The sequence below is a fragment of the Pristis pectinata genome, chromosome 33, assembly GCF_009764475.1.
Source record: "Pristis pectinata isolate sPriPec2 chromosome 33, sPriPec2.1.pri, whole genome shotgun sequence".
Lineage (NCBI taxonomy): Eukaryota > Metazoa > Chordata > Chondrichthyes > Rhinopristiformes > Pristidae > Pristis > Pristis pectinata.
Window position 1 is genome coordinate 15,579,368 of NC_067437.1, and position 21,316 is coordinate 15,600,683.

Consider the following 21,316-nt stretch of genomic DNA (forward strand, 5'->3'; position numbering starts at 1 on the left):
CAAGGGAGTTCAGAATTTATTGCACAAAAAAAGCCTATCCAATAGTGAAACAAAATGAATCAAGAACAAGGGCAAAAGATCAAGTAGAAGAAAACAAAGAATAAATAGAGATGAAGGAGGGAACGAACAGAAAGAATAAAGGGGTAAGGAAAGATGTCACTTAAAAAGATGAAAAACAAAATGTAATTACTGAATAGAAACAATATTCTATGAAAAATTCTTGCTATATATTGAGCGGCACTATGATGCACATGGTGAAAGTCAGAAACAATAAGCCACTTAGGATAGAATGAGAGGACGCAATCGACAAACTAGTGAAACTTGGGATAAATCCACTGATTTTATCTACACACACAAAAATATCAGAAATTCAGGGAACCACAGAGTAGTTAGGTAAACACTGACGATAGGAAAAATTAAAAAAGTTAATTAAAGATAAAATGGGAAACAACATGACTATATATGGGTATAGCAGCATAGTGGTTATACTGATAGAGTTATATGCAAGGCCTGTGCCAATGACCACTTTCAAATTGCATCAAGGCAATCAAATAAATTGAACTCAGCTAATTAAATAAATCCAAACCTAAAGGCTATAAAATGTTCAAACTCTAGATTTCTCTAACCCCTAGCTCAAGGAAATTTGCTTCTTTCACCCACCTTGCCTGTGTGACACAAGCAATGGGTCTCTGAAATGGCCCAACAAGCCACTTAGGATTGCACAGTAAATATTAGCCTTGCTAGATGCATAATGTTCCTAAAACAAATTGAAAAGCTTAGCATCGGGTCAGCACCAAGCCCTTACAAGATCACCTACTTTACCTCCAAATCTTGCTTATGGCCCCCCCCCCACTCCCGTGATGGGCATTTAGGACCACCATAACAATTTTTTCATCATGTTTAAATTGACCCCACCATGACCTTCATACACCCCACCATCCCACCCAACACCTCTGGTTTCTGCTACCAACGCCAAAATCTACTTTTTTTTACTCCAGCTTCTGGTGAATCCCCTTCATTGGTTGCATGCCTTAGTCTTAAAAGTACTACTTTTCACACTTCTTTCCTAAAACTCCTCCTTTACTTCCCTTTCTCATTCACCTGCCATTTTCCGTACATCTCTGAAAGTCATAGGAACTGGCATAAAATATTATAAAAATGCTGGAAATACTCTGTAGCATCTGCAGAGAGATTTCAGAACTCTAAAGGTCTTCAACCTGAAACATTAACTTCTCTCTCTGGAGATGCCACCTGACCTGCTGAGTATTTCGAGCATCTTTAATATTTTGGTTTCAAAAAATAAATCCAGCCATATTTTTTAAATTGACCCACCTACCACTCCAACCCCTTTAATCTCAAATAGCGATGAGACGGAGTACAGGAAGGGGATAGAGAGCCTAGTGGCATGGTATCAAGACAACAACCTTTCCTTCAATGTCAGCAAAACAAAAAAGTTGGTCATTGACTTCAGGAAGCTGGGCGGAGCACACACCCATCTGTATCAATGGTGCTGAGGTGGAGATGGTTGAGTGATTGAAGCTCCTAGGTGTAGATATCACCAAAAATTTGTCCTGGTCCAGCCACATAGATGCTATGGCCAAGAAGCACACCACATCTCTACTTCCTCAGAAGGTTAAGGAAATTCAGCATGTCCCCAATATATCTCACCAATTTTGTTTTTTTTACAGATGTATCGTAGAAATCATCCTATCCGGATACATCATAGCTAGGTATGGCATCTGCTCTGCCCAAGACCCCAAGAAATTGCAAAGAGTTCTGAACACAGCCCAGTGTGTCAAGAAAACCAGCCTACCCTCCAATGACTCTGTCTATATGTCCTCACTGCCTCAGGAAAGCATTCAACATAATCAAAAGACCCTGTCCACACCCCAGTCATTCCCTCTTCTCCTCCCTTCTGTTGGGTAGAAGACACAGAAGCTTGAAAATACATACCACCAGACTCAAGGACAGCTTCTATCCTGCTGTTAAGACTGCCAAACAGACCTTTTATACAATAAAGATGAACTCATGCTCTGTCAACCTACCTCATCATGACCCTTGCACCTTATTTGAGAATCTGCACTGCACCTTCTCTGCAATTGTAACACTATATTCTGCATTGTTTTGTTTTCTTTTCATTTCATTCTACCTTGATATACTTATGTATGGAATGACCTGTCTAGATAGCATGCAAACAAAAGCTTTTCATTGTATCTTGGTATATGTGACAATGATAAATCTATTACCTCAGCCGTTCAAGGGAAGCATTCCAGATTTGTGTGAAGTAATGCTTTCTGGCATCATCTTTAAACACCATAGCTCTAAATTTGTTTTATTTTCCTTTTCCTCCACACTGTTGGAGAAAATAGATTCTCTCCACCTACCAATTAGGAGCATTATTACTGTTCCTTCAATATATCCTGTAAAGTATTCCATATCTTAATCTTAATCAATCTTAAAAGAATATTTTTAATCTATGGGGTGTAACACAGTACTGGCAGGCCTTTGAAGGGTGTGATATATTGTAGTAAACTATGTTACTCACCCTTCTTCAGTCTCATTGATGATATCACATATCTCCATATTGAGGCCCCAATCCTCTGCTTGCAAAGCTCCATCTGTTGCTTGTTCTATTAAAATAGAGAGAGCACATGAGAAGCTATCTTAAAGTGATTAAAGGATTACTGAGGCACGGCTATTCAGTCACATCATATCTAATATTTAGCAAATATCTTATAGATACTGTATCATTGCATGGATGAATGTTTGCAAGTAAATAGTGATACTATTTTCCCCTTGTAAACTTTTCATTATTTTTGCCCTCACAGTGTTGGATTTCCTTCCCTCCTTTGGTATAGGCACTCACACTTGGCTATGATTCCAAGGACACCTATCACCTACCTTTTGATAGCTTGATATTGTAGGGTAGTCCTCTCTCATGATAGGCTTTTTACACCTGAGCCATACACTGATCTCCAAGATTCATATCTAATAAGCATTTTAGGAGTTATAAATTTAAAATAACAGGAATTTGAGTTTATTTTTCCTTCCCCAAGCCAGGTCTGAGGCATTTTATGACACCCCTCTTATTTTACTCATTCTTTTATGTATAGGCACTGCTGCCCATCCCCAAATGCCTTTGAGAAGGTAGTAAGCCATCACCTTGAACTGCTGCAGTCATTCTAGTGATGGCACTCTAAGTGTTGTTCCAGAATTTAGACTCAGTAATAGCAGAGGAAGAGTAGTAGTAATAGTAGAGTATACTTCCCAAGTCAGGATGGTAGTGCGACTTGGAAGGGAATCTGCAGGTCCTGGTGCTCCCATGTCTTTATACTCGTCCCTTCCTGATACAAACGGGAGTTTGGGAATTGCTCTCAGAATAGCTTAAGTGAGTGCATTTTATAGATGATAACCACTTCAGTCATCTATAATATGAACAAAGGTTTAATATGGTGGATGAAGTACCAATAAAGCAGCCTACTTTGTCCTGGAATAGTGTCAAGATTCCCAAGAGTTGTTGGAGCTGTACTCATCCAGGTAAGTGAAGAGTATTTCATCATGACTTGTACATTGCAGATGGTGTTAAAGCTTTGATGTCAGGAGATGAGTTTCTCACCACTCAACCTTGGCTGTTTATGTAGCCACAGTATTACTGTGGCTGATCCAGCTGAGTTTCTGGTCAACGTTAATGTTGGGAGACTCAGGTTTGGTAAGGCATTGAATATCATGGGTGTGGTTACTTTCTCTTTTATTGGAGATGATCATTGCCTAGCAATTTTGTAATATACATGTTACTTATTACCTTATTCTATCCAATTGTCATCCTAGGTCCTCCTGCATGTGAACATGAACTGCTTTATTTTGCTGAGTAGTAAACATCCCCATTCATAAAGCACCTGAAGATGGTTAGACATAGGAACTCCTAATGTTCTGAGGCTGCGATGATTGACTAACACCACAACCACCTTCCCTAGCACAAGGTAAGACTCCAATCCGAGTGCTTTCCACTTGATGCCCATTGACAACAAAATGGGGCTCCTAGGTGCCACATTTGCTCAAAAGCTGTACTGAAGTCCAGGCAGTCACTCATCTCACCTCAGCTCTTAAATGCATGTTTGGAGCAATGGACTCCAGCACGACTGGACGAGGTCTCGAGCAGTGCGATTCTGGTGAAACCCAAGCTGAGCATCAGTGAGCAGGTTAGAGGAAAGAAAGTGTGGCTAGACTATCTAACTTCATAATCTTTCTTCTAAAAATCCAACCTTATACTAATAAGATAGCTCAGAAGTTTACTGGCCTTTTCCTTTCTGAAAGACTTACCACTCTATTGTACCTTTAATATCCTCAGATCAACCCTGAAGTGCCTTATTGCTTATTAAACTTTAGATGCAATGGGAACATCAGACTTTCACATGATGGTAGTTGAGGGACTATAGTTGGTCAGGATAATGGGATGTATTCCACCAATCTTCTTCAAAACAGTACTGTATATTGCAACCTTTCACATCCATCCAAGTACAAAGGAATCTTAGTTTTAAATTCTCAACCAAAGGTTGATATCTCTAAAAATGCAACACACTCTCAGTACTGCAACAGAGCATCAGATTGGAATTTATCCACAAGTCTACAAGCTATTGTAACCACAACTGGCCTATGAACCAGATGGTTACCTGAAAAGCAAAGAGATGCAACATGGAGCATAAATAAAGGTACTATATTACACGCCAGATGTCATCTCGTTGTAATTCAAGAAAAAGGCCAATGAATGATTTATGTAGGAAAATGTTAAACCATTATAAGTGTGTGTTCCAAGCACTTCATCAGCGGCATGATTCCACTGGAGTTAACTTTCCCTACCCTTTCCTTGCCCATCACACCATTCGAGGTTTGCATTCTTTCCAACTGAGTTTGAAAAGGCCCAGGAGGAGTCAGTTAGTCTCCCTCTTAGACAAGATCCCTGTCTTTAAGGTCAATGGAGAAGTCCTCATGGCCTCATATGTAGCTTCAAAGGCTGGTACACGTGCAATGATTACTGCACCATGCTGGTTCTGTGTTATGAGGTGCCTACTTAGCTCATGAGGTAAGCTACTAAAATAGCTCCCCATTAGGAGAGATTTCCTCTCTCAGTTTCCCCCTCCCTGTATCTGCTGTCTTGTTCATTGAGCTGACTATGGAGACATTGTTCAGCTCCTGACCATGGAGTGTCATTCAGGGTAGTAATGTTAAAATCAGGATATCCAAGGTCCTGGACTACGATGGATGAATGATGCTCAGGTCCACCATGAAGTATCTGATGTTCCAGGTCCCAAACTTGATATTGAAGCACAAAAGCCATGCATGGATTTCTCTTAACATAGGATAGATGCTGCACACTCGCTGCCATGTAGTCTTGGCCTGGTGTTAAAGGGTCCCAAGACACTTGGAGACCAAGCTTTGGTGCATAGGTATTAACTTATAAAATCTGCTCCTCAACATCTTCCAAATCCACTTGCAAGATAACTGAATCAATGTCAGTTTCCTCTCCTAGACCAGCATCAAGGCTTGAAAGACACTCAGCAGCTCCAATGGGCAGGCTACATTGCTTACATATCAGACTCCCGAAACTGGCACTCTACTCAGAGAACAGCATAGCAAGAAATCATCAGGGGGATAGTGTAAACATTTAACCAACTCATGGGAATTCCTGGCTCTTGATCACTTAAAATGGGAAAAGAAAATCCAGGAAGATAATAAAAACCCTGAGTCTCTTAGTCAGGAGCATATATCAGCTCTCATCTTCTTCATCAACATCTCATGTCCACCTGTGATGGAATTTGTGGATTCTTCAGCCACCTCAGAACCAAAATGGAAGGTAATCATCCTTGACCCCATGAGAGTGCCTAAGGAGCACCATTATATTCCAAAGTACAGAAGTAAAGTATAATCTCAGAAGACTTAGCACTCAGGTAAATAGGCAGTGCATAAAGAGAGTGACAATACAAGGCCAGTGTGGTCAGAGTGAGAATAATACACAAATTGCCATCTCCTCTGCATTGTGAACAAATGAACACTATGTGAATAAAATCAGTTCCATGTTCTCCGCTGACTCATGCCAACTCAAACCCACTTGGAAAAACCACACTGGGACGAACATTAACCAGTAATTCTACTGCATAGTGTCCAATGTGTACTGAAGGTCTAAAAATAGGGACTGGCTTTCTGATTAGAAACAGCTAAGGGAAACCTGACTGTACTGTAAAATATACCACAGGGGCATCATGCTTAGATTTGATCAACACAACACAAAATAATGATACATATGGACCAAAAGTATGGAAGGGAGATGCTGATCTAAAAGAAAATTATAACACCCACTTCAATGAACCAGAGTGATTGGACAAGTACCACAAGTCCCACTCCATTAAAAAGAAGCACTGTTCAATTCACATGGTAGTTCAACATAAGCAGGAAAAATAAAAAGCAAAAGGAATCTGCCCTAACTAACCCACAATAATGGTATTAAGTATTCGTATACCTTTGTGGCCACTGATCACAAAATGGTCTAAAAGCATATTGCCCAAGATTGCTTGCAAGACACTTGCTCCCACGTGATCCGAGTTTTCCCTAGTATCCTGCCCAATAGGTATCCCTCAATCAACAGCACTGAAACAGAATATTTGATCATTATCACATGGGTATTTGCGAAAGTTCGCTGTGTGCAAGTTGGTGTTACATCAATGACCTAAAAGTTCAAAAGTATTTAATTGTCTAAGGGATCTTGGGATGTCCTGAGGACATGAAACACAAGTGTGGATGTCTGCTTGTCTCCTTTCTTTATTACTTTGGCAGACAATAATCATTTTTTTTATTCCTTTGAATGTCAGCAACTGACAAGGCCAATATTTATTATCCATTCCTAACTGCCCTGGAAAAGGCAATGATGATCCATCACCTTAAACCAATGCAGCCTTTCTGGTGAAGGCACTATTACACAGGGAGTTCCATGATTTAGGTGATGAAGGAAAATGAGCAGACTGCTTTGTCATGCATAATGCTGAATTTCCTGAGAGTTACTGAAACTGCACTCATCCGGCAAGTGAAGAATATTCCATCATAGTCCTAACTAGTGCCTTGCAGATAGCAGTAAGATACTGGGGAGAAAGAATACAAAAGGTAGGGAAAAGTTTAGAGAGGGAACTCTAGAGGCAAGTGCCCTTATAGCTGAAGGCATGAGTAGCAATGGAAGTGATTAAAGTAATGGCAAGGATAGATGGAGCTCCTGACTTCTCAAAGGGTTGCAAGGCTAGAGGAGATTATGGAGATAATGAGGCACAAGGTCATGAAAGGATTTGAAAACAAGGGTAAGCACTTTAAAACTGAAACATGGCTGAATCAGGAACCAGTGTAGGTCAATGAACACTTAGGTAATGAGTAAACAGGACTGGGTTTGGGCAGTGTTTTGGAATTATGCAAAAATTAAGAATGGTGCTGAGGAAGTAAAGGGTTAAGAAATTGTGACCATACATATAACTAATAAAAAAATACCACGCATGCAAGCCCCTGACTCAAGACCAGGTGGTTGTCCTAAACAATGAGTGTGAGGTTGGTCTTAAAACAATGAGTGTGATGGTTGTCTTTGTATCTTAGGCTCCCCAATTGAAATTGGTGTCGGCCGCATTGTTTAAGTGTGTGACAAGGACTGGATAAATTAATGCCTGCCCCTCTGTATTGTGGAGACCTCCGATAAAGACTCTGCATGAGAGTTAGAGGAGAATTCTTCCTGCAGTATACTGCTAATAAACGTGTTTTAACAGAATTAATCCATGGCACTGTGTGATTTTGCAGCAGGCAGTAGTGGGAACTTAAAATTGGGATAACAGTGCAAGAGGCAGGCCAAGAGAATTCCATAAAGTCGAGGCTGGCAGTGGCAAAAGTGTGGATAGGGGTTTCAGTAGCTAATTAATTGATGCAGGGACAGGGAAGGGCACATCGCAAAGAGGGGATCTTTGGAGAGGATATGGTGCTGGGACAGCAGAGTGGCGTAGAGGGTATTGCTGTGGCCTCACAGCTTCATCGAACAGAATTCAATCCTGACCAACAGTTCTGTCTTTGTGGAGTTTCACATTCTCCTTGTGACATATGAGTCTCTCCAGCTTCCCAAACATGTGTTGGTTGGTAGGTTACTGGCTACTGTAAATTGTCCCTAGAGTAGGTGGGTGGTAAGAGAATCAGAGTGGACTGAGAATAGGTTACAGAGAAATAAGTGTGGGAATGGGATTGGTGAGTGTTGACCAGGACTTGATGGGCCAAACGGTCTCCTATGTCACAAGGAGATATGAAACTGAACACGCTCAAACACAAGTGGTTCAGTATTATACCGAGTAAGAAAAAATTCTCACAAATCTAGTGTGCTCCTGAATGATGCAGTTACCTTTGCATTAATGTGCAACCTTTTGTTTAAAATAGTCAATCTTCAATGCATAACATGATGTCAGGCAACGTATTCAGACCTTAAATGGAAGTTGTTTACTCTTGTCTGATGATGGAAATAAAACAATGGAAATGTAACGAAAACAAAACTAAATCTAGAATAAACTGAAAACTAAAATCTAAACAATGCTGTGAAATATGACCAGAATATGCTTTTCATTTCACCAGATATAGGTCCCCCATCAACAGCCTGGGCATGGAATAAAAATTGCACCACAGCCGTTCTTTTTGGTGCGTGAATCTTTACATCCCCGATTCCCAACATGTCCAGTTTTTATTCAGAAGACACCCCTTTGGGCACTAACTGCATAAATACCCTGGCTAGGGAGGGACAAGTGTCAAAATGTCAGAACCTTTCAAAGATAATCTATACACAGCACCCTCCGTAGTGAGTGCATAAGGAATGGGGATACCTTCAGGCTTGGTTAAACAGCTGATGCTTCTGATGACACTCACTGTCTAGTCACTATGGGCAGGATTGTGGAACATCCTTCCCTAGCAACAAGTTATTGCCAGACCTGTTTGTGATAGATAAAAAAAAACAATCTAATCAGTTATGTAAACTGGTGACTTCTGTTGGCTCAGCAAGTACAACTTCAGAGATTGCACTCACAAACTAGAGTGCAGTTTGGTAGAAAACTGATTTAATTATGATCAGCCAATTTGCTTTTGGAAAAAACAGAAAAGATACAAGAACTTCTGCAACAAACAGCTTTGAGTCATGGAGCTGTACAGCACGGAAACATGTCCTTTGGCCCACCATGATCATGCTAACCATCAAGTACTGTACCTACCTAACCTAATCCCATTTACTAGCACTTGGTTTAGAGCCTTCAATGCAATAGAGATTCAAGTTCTTATCTACATGTTTCTAATGTTGTAAGAGTAACCACTTCCATCTACTTCCCACCCCTTACCTTAAACCTACATCCTCTTGCTATAGACACCTTTGTTATGGAGAAAAGTTTCCTACTATCAAGTCTATGCCCTTCATAATTTTGCACACCTTTATCAGGTCCTTGTCAGCTGCAAGAAAACAAACCCAACCTACATAATCTAACCCTAACCGGAAATGAAACACTCCATCAGAGGCCACAACCTGGTGAATCTCCTCTGCACCTTCTCTGGTGCAATCACATCCAACCAGAAATGCGCACAGTACTCCAGCAGTGGCCCAATTAATGTTTTAAAAAGTTGTATCATAACCTTTGTGCTCTTATATTCTATGGCCCAGCTAATGAAGGCTAGCATCCCACACACATTTTTCCCCACCTTATCAACATGTACTGCCACCTTCAGGGATCCTTAGACTCATACACCAAGGTCCCTCTGTCCCTCAATACTCCCCAAGACCTGACATTCACTGTATAGCCTAGCCTTATATGCCCTCCCCAACTAGATTACCTTGAACTTATCGTGATCAAATTCTATTTGCCATTGCTCTGCCCATCTTGCTATCGAATCAATATCATCCTGTGGTTTGCGACCATTCTCTTCACTATCAACACTACTGATTTTTGTGTCATAGGCAAACTTATCAAAACTCCAATACTGAATTTGTTAATACGTATAATGAACAGTAAGGGAGAACACCAGTGGTCACAGACTTCCAATTGCAAAGCAATCCTCCACCATCTTCCCATTAACAAGCCAATTTTGGTTCCAATTTGCCCTGGATCCCATGGGTTTTAAACTTTTGGACTAGTCTCCCATGTGACACCTTATCAAAGGCCTTACTTAAGTCCATGTGGCCCTCATCAATAGATTCTGTTCTTTCTTTGAAAATTTCAATCAAATTGGTCAGATTGATCTCCCCTAACAAAACTGTCCTTGATTAATTTTTGACTTTTTCTAAATGCAGATTAATCCTGTCCCTCAGTTTTTAAAAATAATTTTCCTACCACTGACATTAGACTTATAGATCTGTGATTACTTAGTTTATCTCTGCTGCCCTTCTTCAATAAAATTACCATGTTTGCTGTCCTCCAATCACCTGACACCTCACCTGTAGCCAGAGAAGACTTAAAAAATTCTATCAAAGCCCCAGCAATCTCCTCCCTTGCCTCCTATAAGCAGCATATGATACATCTCATCAGGTCATGGGGATTATACACCTTTAAGCCTACTAAGACATATAATAGCTCTTCCTTTTTAAGTAACATGTTTTAGAATTTCATGCCCCTCCTCCCAAACTCTCCAACAACAGTGTTCTTCTCTACAGTGAATATCTCACATGTCCTCTGGCACCACAGATTGGCATTTTGGTTCCTACTGATCCCTGGTTACCCTCAAGACACTTACGAAATGCTTTGCGATTTTCTTTTATTTTGTCTTTAGATGACATTTCATACATCCTCTTTGCCCTCCTCTTTCTTTAAGGACCCCTGTACACTTTCTATACACCAAAATGGCCTCCCATATGCTTCCCTTGTTTTCTTTATCTAGCCCTCAATATCCTAAGACATCCAGGGTTCTTTTGAACTTGCTGTTCTTAGCTTTCACCTTTGTGTGTTTACATTGGTGCTTTGGTAAAATATAGTTGTGATTTTTATTTTAAAATTCAATTGGATTCTGTAAAGTCTCAATATTTGACATCTGAATGACTCCAATTTGTCAGAGCTACCTCACTACAAGTATCTGCTCCTGATCAACTTTTATCAGATCTTGCCTTATAATACTGAATTGCCAAGTCCTGTCTTATGCCGCTGATTTACAAAGTATGCACTTGATTTGTACAGTTTCTCAAAGAAGACACTTCAAAACATGCTAGTTATTATTGCCTAATTCCATTACATGTAGAACCAATGAGGACAGGACAACTTGATAACAGACAGCAAACAGAAATATTATTTGCTTATTTAGTGGAATAAGGCGTGTGCTTGGACATTACATAAATTCCAAAAGAAGTTAAAAAAAAAACAAGATTTTATCCAACCACCAATGATCAGCTTCCCACTGCTTCCTGCAGATCATCACTACCTGTTGTGTTCATTTGTAAACTTATCCAAACCAGAATGCAAATATTTCACTGGTGAGAAATCTAATTTGTAAATTCTACAGCCAAGTCAGATTAACTGGGAAATGTTATGAAATATTTGACCCGGACTTCCATCATCTAGAGGCTAAGCAAATAAATCAGGAGTTAAAAAAGTGACAAGGAAAAGCACATTAGTCTCTAGAGGGCCATTTACAAGCCACAGGGATATGACACAGACATGGTCAGTATAGCTCAGAGAGAGGGAAGTTCCTTCAAACACCAAGCAAGATTTACTTTGATTTCACATGTTTTATGTTAAAAAATAACCTAAGTACACCACAGGAGTGATGAATCACCGGCATTTACCCAACAATGCAGAAAGTTCCCCAAATATGCCCTGTTCACAAAAAGCAGAACAAATCCAGTCCAGCTAATTACTGCCCAGTCTACCTTAATCATCAGTGAAGTGAAGGAAGCTGATGACAATAGTTTAAAATGACCCTTAGTCACAGACAATTAGTTTGAGTTTTGCCTTGGCCCAAATGCAGACTGAGGTCCTGAATGTCAATGAACTTCATCAAATGCAGAGGAGGTTATTTCAAAGCTCTCCTTACAGGTACTGCTGCCAACATTGAACTTGTTAACATGCACTCCACTAAAGTTATAAATTATCATCTTGATCCCTAATTCCCTCCTTGACATTTTTTTGTAACTTTCTTTCAGCACTGCATCATACACCCTGGAACAACTCCTTCCTTTTGTCCCACTACTGTGGGGTACACAGTCAGCCATCTGGGTACCACGCTCAGGAATTCCCTCTCCAAAGCCTTTACCTATCTTGATAAATTGATGTTTTATCATTAAGCAATTCCCATTTTCTCTACTGTAAAACACAGTTAGTTAGGGTCATCCTGAAAAAGAAACTATTTTATGGCATTTCAGCCAGAGTCAATTGAATTCTTCCATCCCATCAGAAATCAATTATCTGTTCTTTATTACTTTGCTGTGGTTGGAAGGCTGTTGTGCATTTTCTGCATTCCAACAGGGAGTACAAAAGTTATTTCATTGGCTATGTAGTGCTCTTGCACATCTCACAAGGAACTCAAAAGGTGCTGTGTGAATACCCAAATCATCCCTTGTAACATGCTTCCAAATGCAGAGATCATTCTCTGGTTCTCACCAGAGGTTATTCACTTGCATCCTTGACAAATATGTTGGTAGGCAAACTATAGAAGTTGACACAAATCCATCATGCAACAATCAGATTGGAATCTCTGCCCCAGCCTATCTATCTAATGGGACTAATTTTTAATAAATACCTACTTTTTAGATTTAAAAAATGCACAAACTAATCAAGAGTAATGATGCCCGTTGTAGAACACATATCAAAGTTAACTATACAAACAGGCACTGATTGCTTAAGCAATCATCCTTGACTAATCACTGTCTTCTTCAGGAGAAATGGCAAAGATAAAAAAAATTAAAGAACATATTTTCAAACACAAGATGAAAGTATGAATTGCAGTACAAGTCGGAGCAGACTCGATGGGCTGAATGACCTAATTCTGCTCCTATGCCGTTTTATGGTCTAATTCCTGACCCGATCCTACTTCATAAACATAGGAACAGGAACAAGCCATTCAGATGATAGGTTACTCATTTAATCAAGTAATATGTATCACAGATCTATCTATTATGGTTTCATTCCAACTATTACCCTTCAATAATAATTTTTTTTTAAATCTGCGGATGCTGGAAGTGTGGAATGAAAACAAAATGCTGGAAACCCTCAGCAGGTCAGGCAGCATCCATGGAAAGAAAAACAAGGTTAACATTTCAGATCCAAGGCCCTTTGTCAAAACTCTGTTTCTCTTTCCATACAAGCTGCCTAAGCTGCTAAGTTTTTCTAGCACTTTGGTTTTAGTCTATAAATCTTGGTTACTTTTTCCCCTCTAAGGGTACCTCATGCTCCAAGCAATAATCCCACAGCTTCAGTTCTTACACAGCGATTTAAACAGCAAATTGCACATTAAAAAGACACACCACTGAGACAGCCAAAGCACTAAGGATTTGTCTTTTGCTCGACACTATGTTGCTGTCACAATAGTTTTCAAGCACTCACAACCCATTTTCCACTCTAAAGTATTCCCAAGTAAGAGGAAGTGACAATTCACTTTTCAAATGTCTATTTATATTTGGTATGCATAAATTAGAATGGTCATACTTGGAGAAGGATGTTCCTATAAATAAAATGACTTGATGGGCCAAAGCACATCTAGTTTTTGTTAAAAAATTAGGATGGTCTGAATGGCTTGTTTCCAGGCCAAGTAATCTGTGTAATGTGGAAAATGGAAAATTGCTGTATTCTACATCAGGAGGAAACCTCACTGGAGAAACATAGGAACATTGTTCCCACAATATACAGATGCTCCCCAGCTTATGAATGCCTGAGTTATGTACAGTCTGTACATTCGTTTGGGAGAGCGGCAGGTGGATTTGCCAACTGCTGTTAGGCTGCAAGCACCTTCTGCCGCCTGGGAACTCTGCAGCTGTATTTCCAACTTGCAAACGGTCCGAGTTACAAACAGTTCACAGGAATGGAACCCTGCTGTACTGTGGGGAGGACCTCGACACAAAATTAATCAACAGGAGTCTAATATTTTATTTCATTGATAATTTTTTTCAAAACAGAAGTGACAAAGTGATTTTCAAGCTCAAGTATAAGAATCTCAGTTTACTCTTGGAAGGGCAAATTACATCTGTCAAATATTAAATTCCCAAAGTTAAACCAATGAGCAGTCAGGGTTGTTTACTATAAATGTTACAAGGACATAGCAAACTGATTTAAATAAACTACCTGCATAGTAGCTTATTTCAACAGTGACTAGCCTTGTGAAAGATTTAATAAGTTGAAAATAAAAATCGAGAAAAATGCATTGACCATAAAATAGTAATTTCTACTGAATAAGCTCATTTGGTATACTATGTGAGTGTGCAGTACACCAAGCTTTTGCCTGCAGTTAGTCAAAGCACTCTTGACGATAGGAAGCAGTAACGCAGGTAGCATGGAAAAAAAAATAGGAGGGGAAAGGATTAGCTGAACAGCCTTTTCAAAGAAATAACATGGGCACAATAGGCAAGTGGTCTCCTTCTGTGCCACGAACATATACTTTCCCTCTCCTGTAAACAAACTTCACCTATAGGTACTTTTATATCAGATCATACCTTCCCAATTTATTCCCACACAATGAGCTTTCAAGGAGGCCTTACAAATAAAAATATATAAATAAAACAAGTTGTCTGGAAACCCATAATGACCGTTTATTGACACGCTGACTCTAGACCCATAGCTCCTTAACAGTGACACCACAATTCCCAAATGCAATAGAGGTGTTTAGGTAATTTCTACCAATAGTCACACCTGAAGACTGCACTGCTGATTGGAATTGTTAATTCAATGCATTTATTTGTATTATGTAAAAAAAATCCTTCATTCAATGGATGGCACTGAAGAAATAACTCTCTTTATTCAGGGGCGTTGATGCAGTTGGGCATTTGCTCTGTTCATTATGGTTGGAAGAGACTTCTTCCAAAACAAAACCGCTGCTTTGTTAAATAAACCGTAAAATACACTGTTCACTGCAAGTCCACCAATTCACAGCCTGACAGCATAGCTCACCAGCTGATAAAGGATACGTTATTTGATGACCAACAATGGCTGCATTACAGTAGCAAAGCATCATAGTTACTAGGACTGCACACATTTATCTTAAGCCATTCCAAGTGCACACATCCTTACAAACAAAGCACGGTCCCAGGCACAATAGTCTGTCCCGAGTTAGATATTCAGCTGAAGTAGTAGCATGACCAAAACCTCCAAGCTACTGAACATAACAATGCAGCAACACTGTTACTCAGCATCCACAACTTCTCTGTTGGGTATGCACTCCTATATGCATCATGAGGGAGCTAGGTTCAGTGGGAATGTCCTTACACCCAACTGTCACCTGTTGGACTTTAACTGTGTCCTTCCCTGCCGGGACATGAGAAAAATGAAGTGCTACACACAAACAATTCTCTCTTGCATGCCCTTCTCCATTATTACAGAATATTCACACAGAATTTAACAAAGTGCCATGAACAGAGCAAATGTCAAAATTGCAGCAACATCTCTGAATAAAAGTAAATAGTTCTTTACACAAACCACTGACCGAGGGTATTCCAGTGTCCTCCATTTTCAGATTTCCGCAATTTGCAGGATTGTTTAAATATACATAATCCAATCTCATTTAAAATGTTTTCATTTGAAATAATCAACACCCACAATGTCACAGCTGTCAAGAACAACAATACAAGTACAGGCGTTACAGGGGGTTGTGTTCCCAGAAAAACATCCGTATCACAATTTTCCATAATGTGAAGCCACATCATCTGTGCATGCGCCAAGAAATACATGCTGAAAACAAAATAAAAATTGACACACAGATTCTACGAGAGCAAATTAAGGGTGAATTTCTGTTACCCGAATGGCCACGGCACAGGGGTTGCCTGTTATTTCAAATAGCCATGAGCCAGACTTCTAGTCTTGCTGAAATAACCATTCAAGCAGGGTTGGAAACAGAAGTACTCTGAATTTGCTTCAACAGAATGAGAATCAGGTTTACTATCACTGACACATATCGTGAACTTTGTGGTTTTGCGGCAGCAGTACAGTGCAAAGACCTTAAGAATTACTATAACTTACAAAAATAAATAGTGCAAAAAAGGGATATCAAAGTAGTGTTCATGGACCGTTCAGAAGTCTGATGGCAGAGGGGAAGAAGCTGTTCCTAAAACATTGAGTGTGGGTCTTCAGGCTTCTGTACCTCCTCCCCATCGGACATGTCCTGGATGGTGAAGGTCCTTAATGATGGATGCTGCCTTCTTGAGACACCACCTCTTGAAGATGTCCTCAATGGTGGGGCGGGTTGTGCCCGTGATGGAGCTGGCTGAGTCTACAACCCTCTGCAGCCTCTTTCAATCCTGCCCATTGGAGCCTCCATACCAGGCAGTGAAGCAACCAATCAGAATGCTCTCCACTGTACATCTGTAGAAATTTGCAAGTCTTTGGTGACGTACCAAATCTCCTCAAACTCCTAATGAAGTAGAGCTTCTGGCGTGCCTTCTTCGTGATTGCATCAATGTGTTGGACGCAAGATAGGTCCTCTGAAATGCTGACGCCCAGGAACGAAGCTGCTCACGTTTTCCACCGCTGACTCCTCGATGAGGGCTGGTGTATTCTCCCGACTTCCCCTTCCTGAAGTCAACAATCAATTCCTTGGTCTTGCTGACGTCAAGTGCGAGGTTGTTGTTGCAACACCATTCATCCAGCTGATCTATCTCATACCAGTTCTAAACAATTCTAGATGGAATGGGGAGCAAGCACAAGAGCAAGGTACAGTTTTGGTCTCCATATTATACATGCATTGCAAAGAAGGGCAACTGGAATGCTTTCTGGATGAGGTTGATGTATGAAGACAGGTTGAGCCCACATTCAGAGTATATAAGAACAAGATGTGATCTTATTGAAACATTAGATTCTGAGGGGACTGACAAAGTGGAAGATGGGAAGTTGTTTCCTCTGGTGCAGCATCGTTTCAAAATATAGGGGTGTCTATTTTAGATGTAGATGGGGAGGAATTTCTTGTCTCAAAGGGACGACAATCTTTGAAATTCTCTACCTCACACAGCAGTGGAGCAGGGTCACTGAATATATTCAAGGCAGAGACTGATGGGCATTTAAACTGCAAAGGAGAGAAGGGTACAAGGAAAGAGTGGAAGATCAGTGTTGGATCAGCCACAATCTCAATGAAAAGAGCAACAGGGTTCAGGAACAGATTGGTCCTACTCCTGATCCTATTTCTTATAACTTAGCATTCCCCATTCATGATTATTACATTGTGATTCTGACTTAAGATACAAGAGGGGCATTTGGTCCTGCTCAAGTTCCTGGTCTGTTGTAATGCTTCATCTCCTTCCCCACACAATTCAAGGGAGATCATTCAAACATTGGAATAATCAAGCACTGCTTGGTACAAAAAAAGCAGAGTAAAGTTTTGCTTCCCAATAACCAAATAAGATGCAGTGTTTTCTCATCTCCTTAAAAGCTTGAAATATATTCATTCTGTGGAATCATTATTTAATTCACAACACAATAAGAGATATAGCCATTTAAAAAATGGTACCCAAACTGTATGCATTAATAAAGCACCTTTAACCAAGTGAAACTCTCCAACATAACTTCATAGGGGCGATTTCATCAAACTACATACTAATACAAATGTATACCTTGATTAGAGATAAAATTTAGAAATCTGAAAGAGGAGAAAGAACAAAAAGTTTTGAACGAATTCCCAAGCTTAGACTTATCAGCTGACAATAAGTTGATCAAAAATGTGATGTACCAGGAACAAGAATTGGAGAGGGGCAGAGATCTTAAGTGTGCTGTGGAGCTCCTGGGGATAACACAGTTAAGAAGTGAATCTCAGGGAGGATGGAAACAAGGATGACAATTTTAAAAAATTCCAAATGAGGTCCAACAGTAAATTAAGGTGGGAATAGCAAATATAGGGGTGATGAATGAACTGGCAAGAACAAAATTTGAGAAAACTCAGTATTGGATGAGGTCAGGTTTCCAGAGGAATCAAGGTGCAAGGCTGACTTGGAAAACACTGGAATGCGGGTCTGGAAGCAACAAATGCACAAGTGGAGGTATCTTTTGTTACACTGTGAACCAGACTAAATGTAACCAGCACATTATCCGAAGCAGATTTTTCAGGATATACAAATCCAGAGATTATTCATCGAAGCTCAACCCTAAGTAGTCCAAATAAATCTCTGGAACCACATTTGAATTGAAGAGCTACATATGCAGTCTTAAAATATTAATTCCACAAGCAGAATGAGCAAAGCAGCAAGATAGGACAGCTGGTTAAGTGGTGCCGCAACAACAACCTCTCGCTCAACATCAGCAAAGCTAAAGAGCTGATTGTTGACTTCAGGAAGGGGAAGGAGGGCGAACATGCACCAGTCTACATTGGGGATCGGCAGTGGAGAGAGTCAGCAGCTTTAAATTCCTGGGTGTTAACATATCAGATGACCTGTCCTGGGCCCAGCACATTGATGCAATCATAAGGAGAGCGCGCCAGAGTCTTTACTTTCTTAGGAGGTTTGGCTTGTCACCAAACATGCTAACAAACTTCTACGGATGAATTGTTGAAAGTATCCTGACTGGTTGCATCATGGTCTCGTACGGCAATTTGAATAGAATTGAGTATATACCCAATACATCACGGGCACATCCCTCCCCACCACTGGTAGCATCTACAGGAAGCACTACCTCAAGAAGGCAACATCCATCATCAAAGATCCCCACCATCCGGGCCATGCCATCTTTTTGCAGCTACCACCAGGCAGAAGGTACAGAAGCCTGAAAGTCCCACACCACCAGGTTCAAGAACAGCCTCTTCCCTTCAACCATTCGGTTCTTGAACCAATCAGCACAACCATAATCACTGCAGTTTAGCAACACTCTGACACTAAAATGAACTTTGTTTTTTTTGTTCTAATTGTGTTCTTTCTTGTAAAAATTGTGTATAATTTATGTTTAATTTATGTTTTTCTTGTGAATGCTGCTTATATGATGCTATGTGCCTGTGGTGCTGCTGCAACTAAGTCTTTCTTTGCACCTGTGCACACATGTACTTGTGCATACGATAATAAACTCGACTTTGACTTTGAAGTGTTTACCCTCTAGCAGAGAGGCAAAGACTCAAAGCAAATTGGAGGGCAATGTTAAGGAAACAAAGTATTCAAATTGGAACTTTCACAACTCAGAACATATTGAAGTTTTAACATCTGGCAGCAAAACAAAATACAAATTGACAAAAACTGAACTGATTCAGCAATAATTAGGAAGGCAATGGAATGCTGGCTTCATTACAAGAGGACTGGAGTAATAGAATCTGTATGACAACCGTAGAGGGGTTTGGTAAGAACATACTTCGAGTACTCAATACAGTTTTGTTCGCCTTAACATTTGCCTTGGAAGCAATGCAGAGAAGGCTCAGTAGATTGACCCCTGGAATGAAGGCACCTTCTCATGAGGAAAGAATCGGGAGTTTTGAATAAAAGTTGATTTTATTCAAAATAGTTAAGATTCTGAGAGGGCTCAACAGAGTAGTTGCCTTGAGGATACTTCCACTGATGTGACACAGTGTCTGGATAAGAGGGGTGCAATGAGGAGGAAGTTCTTCTTTAACTGGGGTATGAGACTTTGGTATTCTCCAGACCAGAAAGTGGTGGATGTCTTATGCTCGTGGATGCTTGATTAAGTATATTCAAGAGTGAGAACATTAGGACTACAGAGGAATCAGAATTCTGGGGATCAGGCAGTAAAATGGAGTTCAGAGCACCACAGTCTTGATGAATAGTATAGGGGCTTAAGAGGCCACATGGCCTTCTCCTGTTTCACAAATGCTATGAAGATATTCTACACTGACACGAGCTATTCAACCAAGATATCCATGTATCACATAAAGATTACCTACCACCTTGCTTCATTTAACTTTCAAACATACCATTCCATTGTCTCTGAAATATATTTATCTCAATCTCTACCTTCATTTCTAAATGTGGACCATTGGGAAGAATTCATCCCACCCTCAGAACATTTTTTTTTTAAATTGCATACACTCTACAACGAACCCCCCGAAATAAAAATTTTCAGCAACAGACAGAACTGCTGATACTCAGGAGGCCATGCAGCCTCTGGAAACAGAGAAACAGATTTAGCATTTCAGGTTGATGACTTTTCATCTGAATGGTCATCCACCCAAAACGTTAACTCTCTCTCCACAGACACTGACCTGCTGAGTATCTCCAGCTTTCTGTTTGTTTTTATTTCAGATTTTCAGCATCTGGAGTTTTTGATTTTTGTCTACATGTTTACAGAGTCTCAACCCAACACACTGCCTCCACGGATGCTGGCTGAGCCGCTGAGTTCCTCCAGCAACTTGTGTGGCGCTCCAATCTCTTGTATCTACATTTTAAGTCTGGTCCCTGAACCTGAAGCTTCAAAAGCCCACCCACTTCCCCAGAACTGTCAATCAACCTAATAAGCACCGCCCCTCATACGCCCGATTGGCTACCCCCTGAAAGCTGCCCCCCTCATTGGCCTGTAGTGCTGTCAATCATTCGTGGCCCCAAGTTTAGCCGTTAAAATCCTTTCCCAACGCAACTGACAGCTTTTGAAAATGGGTTTGAAGTGAAAAGGCTTCGCTGTTTTCAACAGAAACCTCTACACTGCCTCACGGTAGGACTCGATTGTGTTTCTTACCAACTCGCTGACCGACTTGGGTGCTGAAGGGATTCCCGTAGAGAAACTCCATCTCCGCCGAGCGAGCGAGCAGCCAGCTGTCAGCTGACCCGCGTCACGTGAGCCAACCGTCACCGCAAGGCCCCACGGGCACTGGCCGGCGCGGGAGAGCGGAAAAAAAATCAGATAGCCTTCATAATAATTGATCCCTGACTTCCACGCACATTGCAAATACCGACCTGGAAGGAATGTGTCCGCTACGGTTGGATAATATTGTCCCTTTCATTTTAGTCCCGCCCCGTGGTTTCTGGAAGCGATAAGATGGGTGTGGTGAACCGCCGCGCCCCCTGCAGCCTGGGATGAGCAATAGCAACAGGTGGAGCTGGGAACCTGATGGCCAAGAGTTTGGGTGTTGGTATTGGTTTACTATTGTCACTGGTACCGGAGTACAGTGAAAAACTTGTCTTGCATACCGATCGTACAGGTCAATTCATTACACAGTGCAGTTACATTGG

The 21,316-nt window shown here is 40.6% G+C and overlaps 1 protein-coding gene across 1 annotated transcript in view; it reads right to left on the bottom strand.

The window, feature by feature from the left end:
* Nucleotides 1–20,909, bottom strand: part of tom1 (target of myb1 membrane trafficking protein) — a 104,746-nt gene extending 83,837 nt beyond the window's left edge. The window contains exons 1-2 of the mRNA XM_052042855.1: nucleotides 20,823–20,909; nucleotides 2,546–2,630 (exon numbers count right to left, since the gene is read on the bottom strand). Coding sequence (XP_051898815.1) covers nucleotides 2,546–2,630; nucleotides 20,823–20,874 — 137 coding nt within the window. The 5' untranslated portion in view covers nucleotides 20,875–20,909. The remainder of the gene's footprint in view (nucleotides 1–2,545; nucleotides 2,631–20,822) is intronic.
* Between the last annotated feature and the right edge of the window lie 407 nt (nucleotides 20,910–21,316).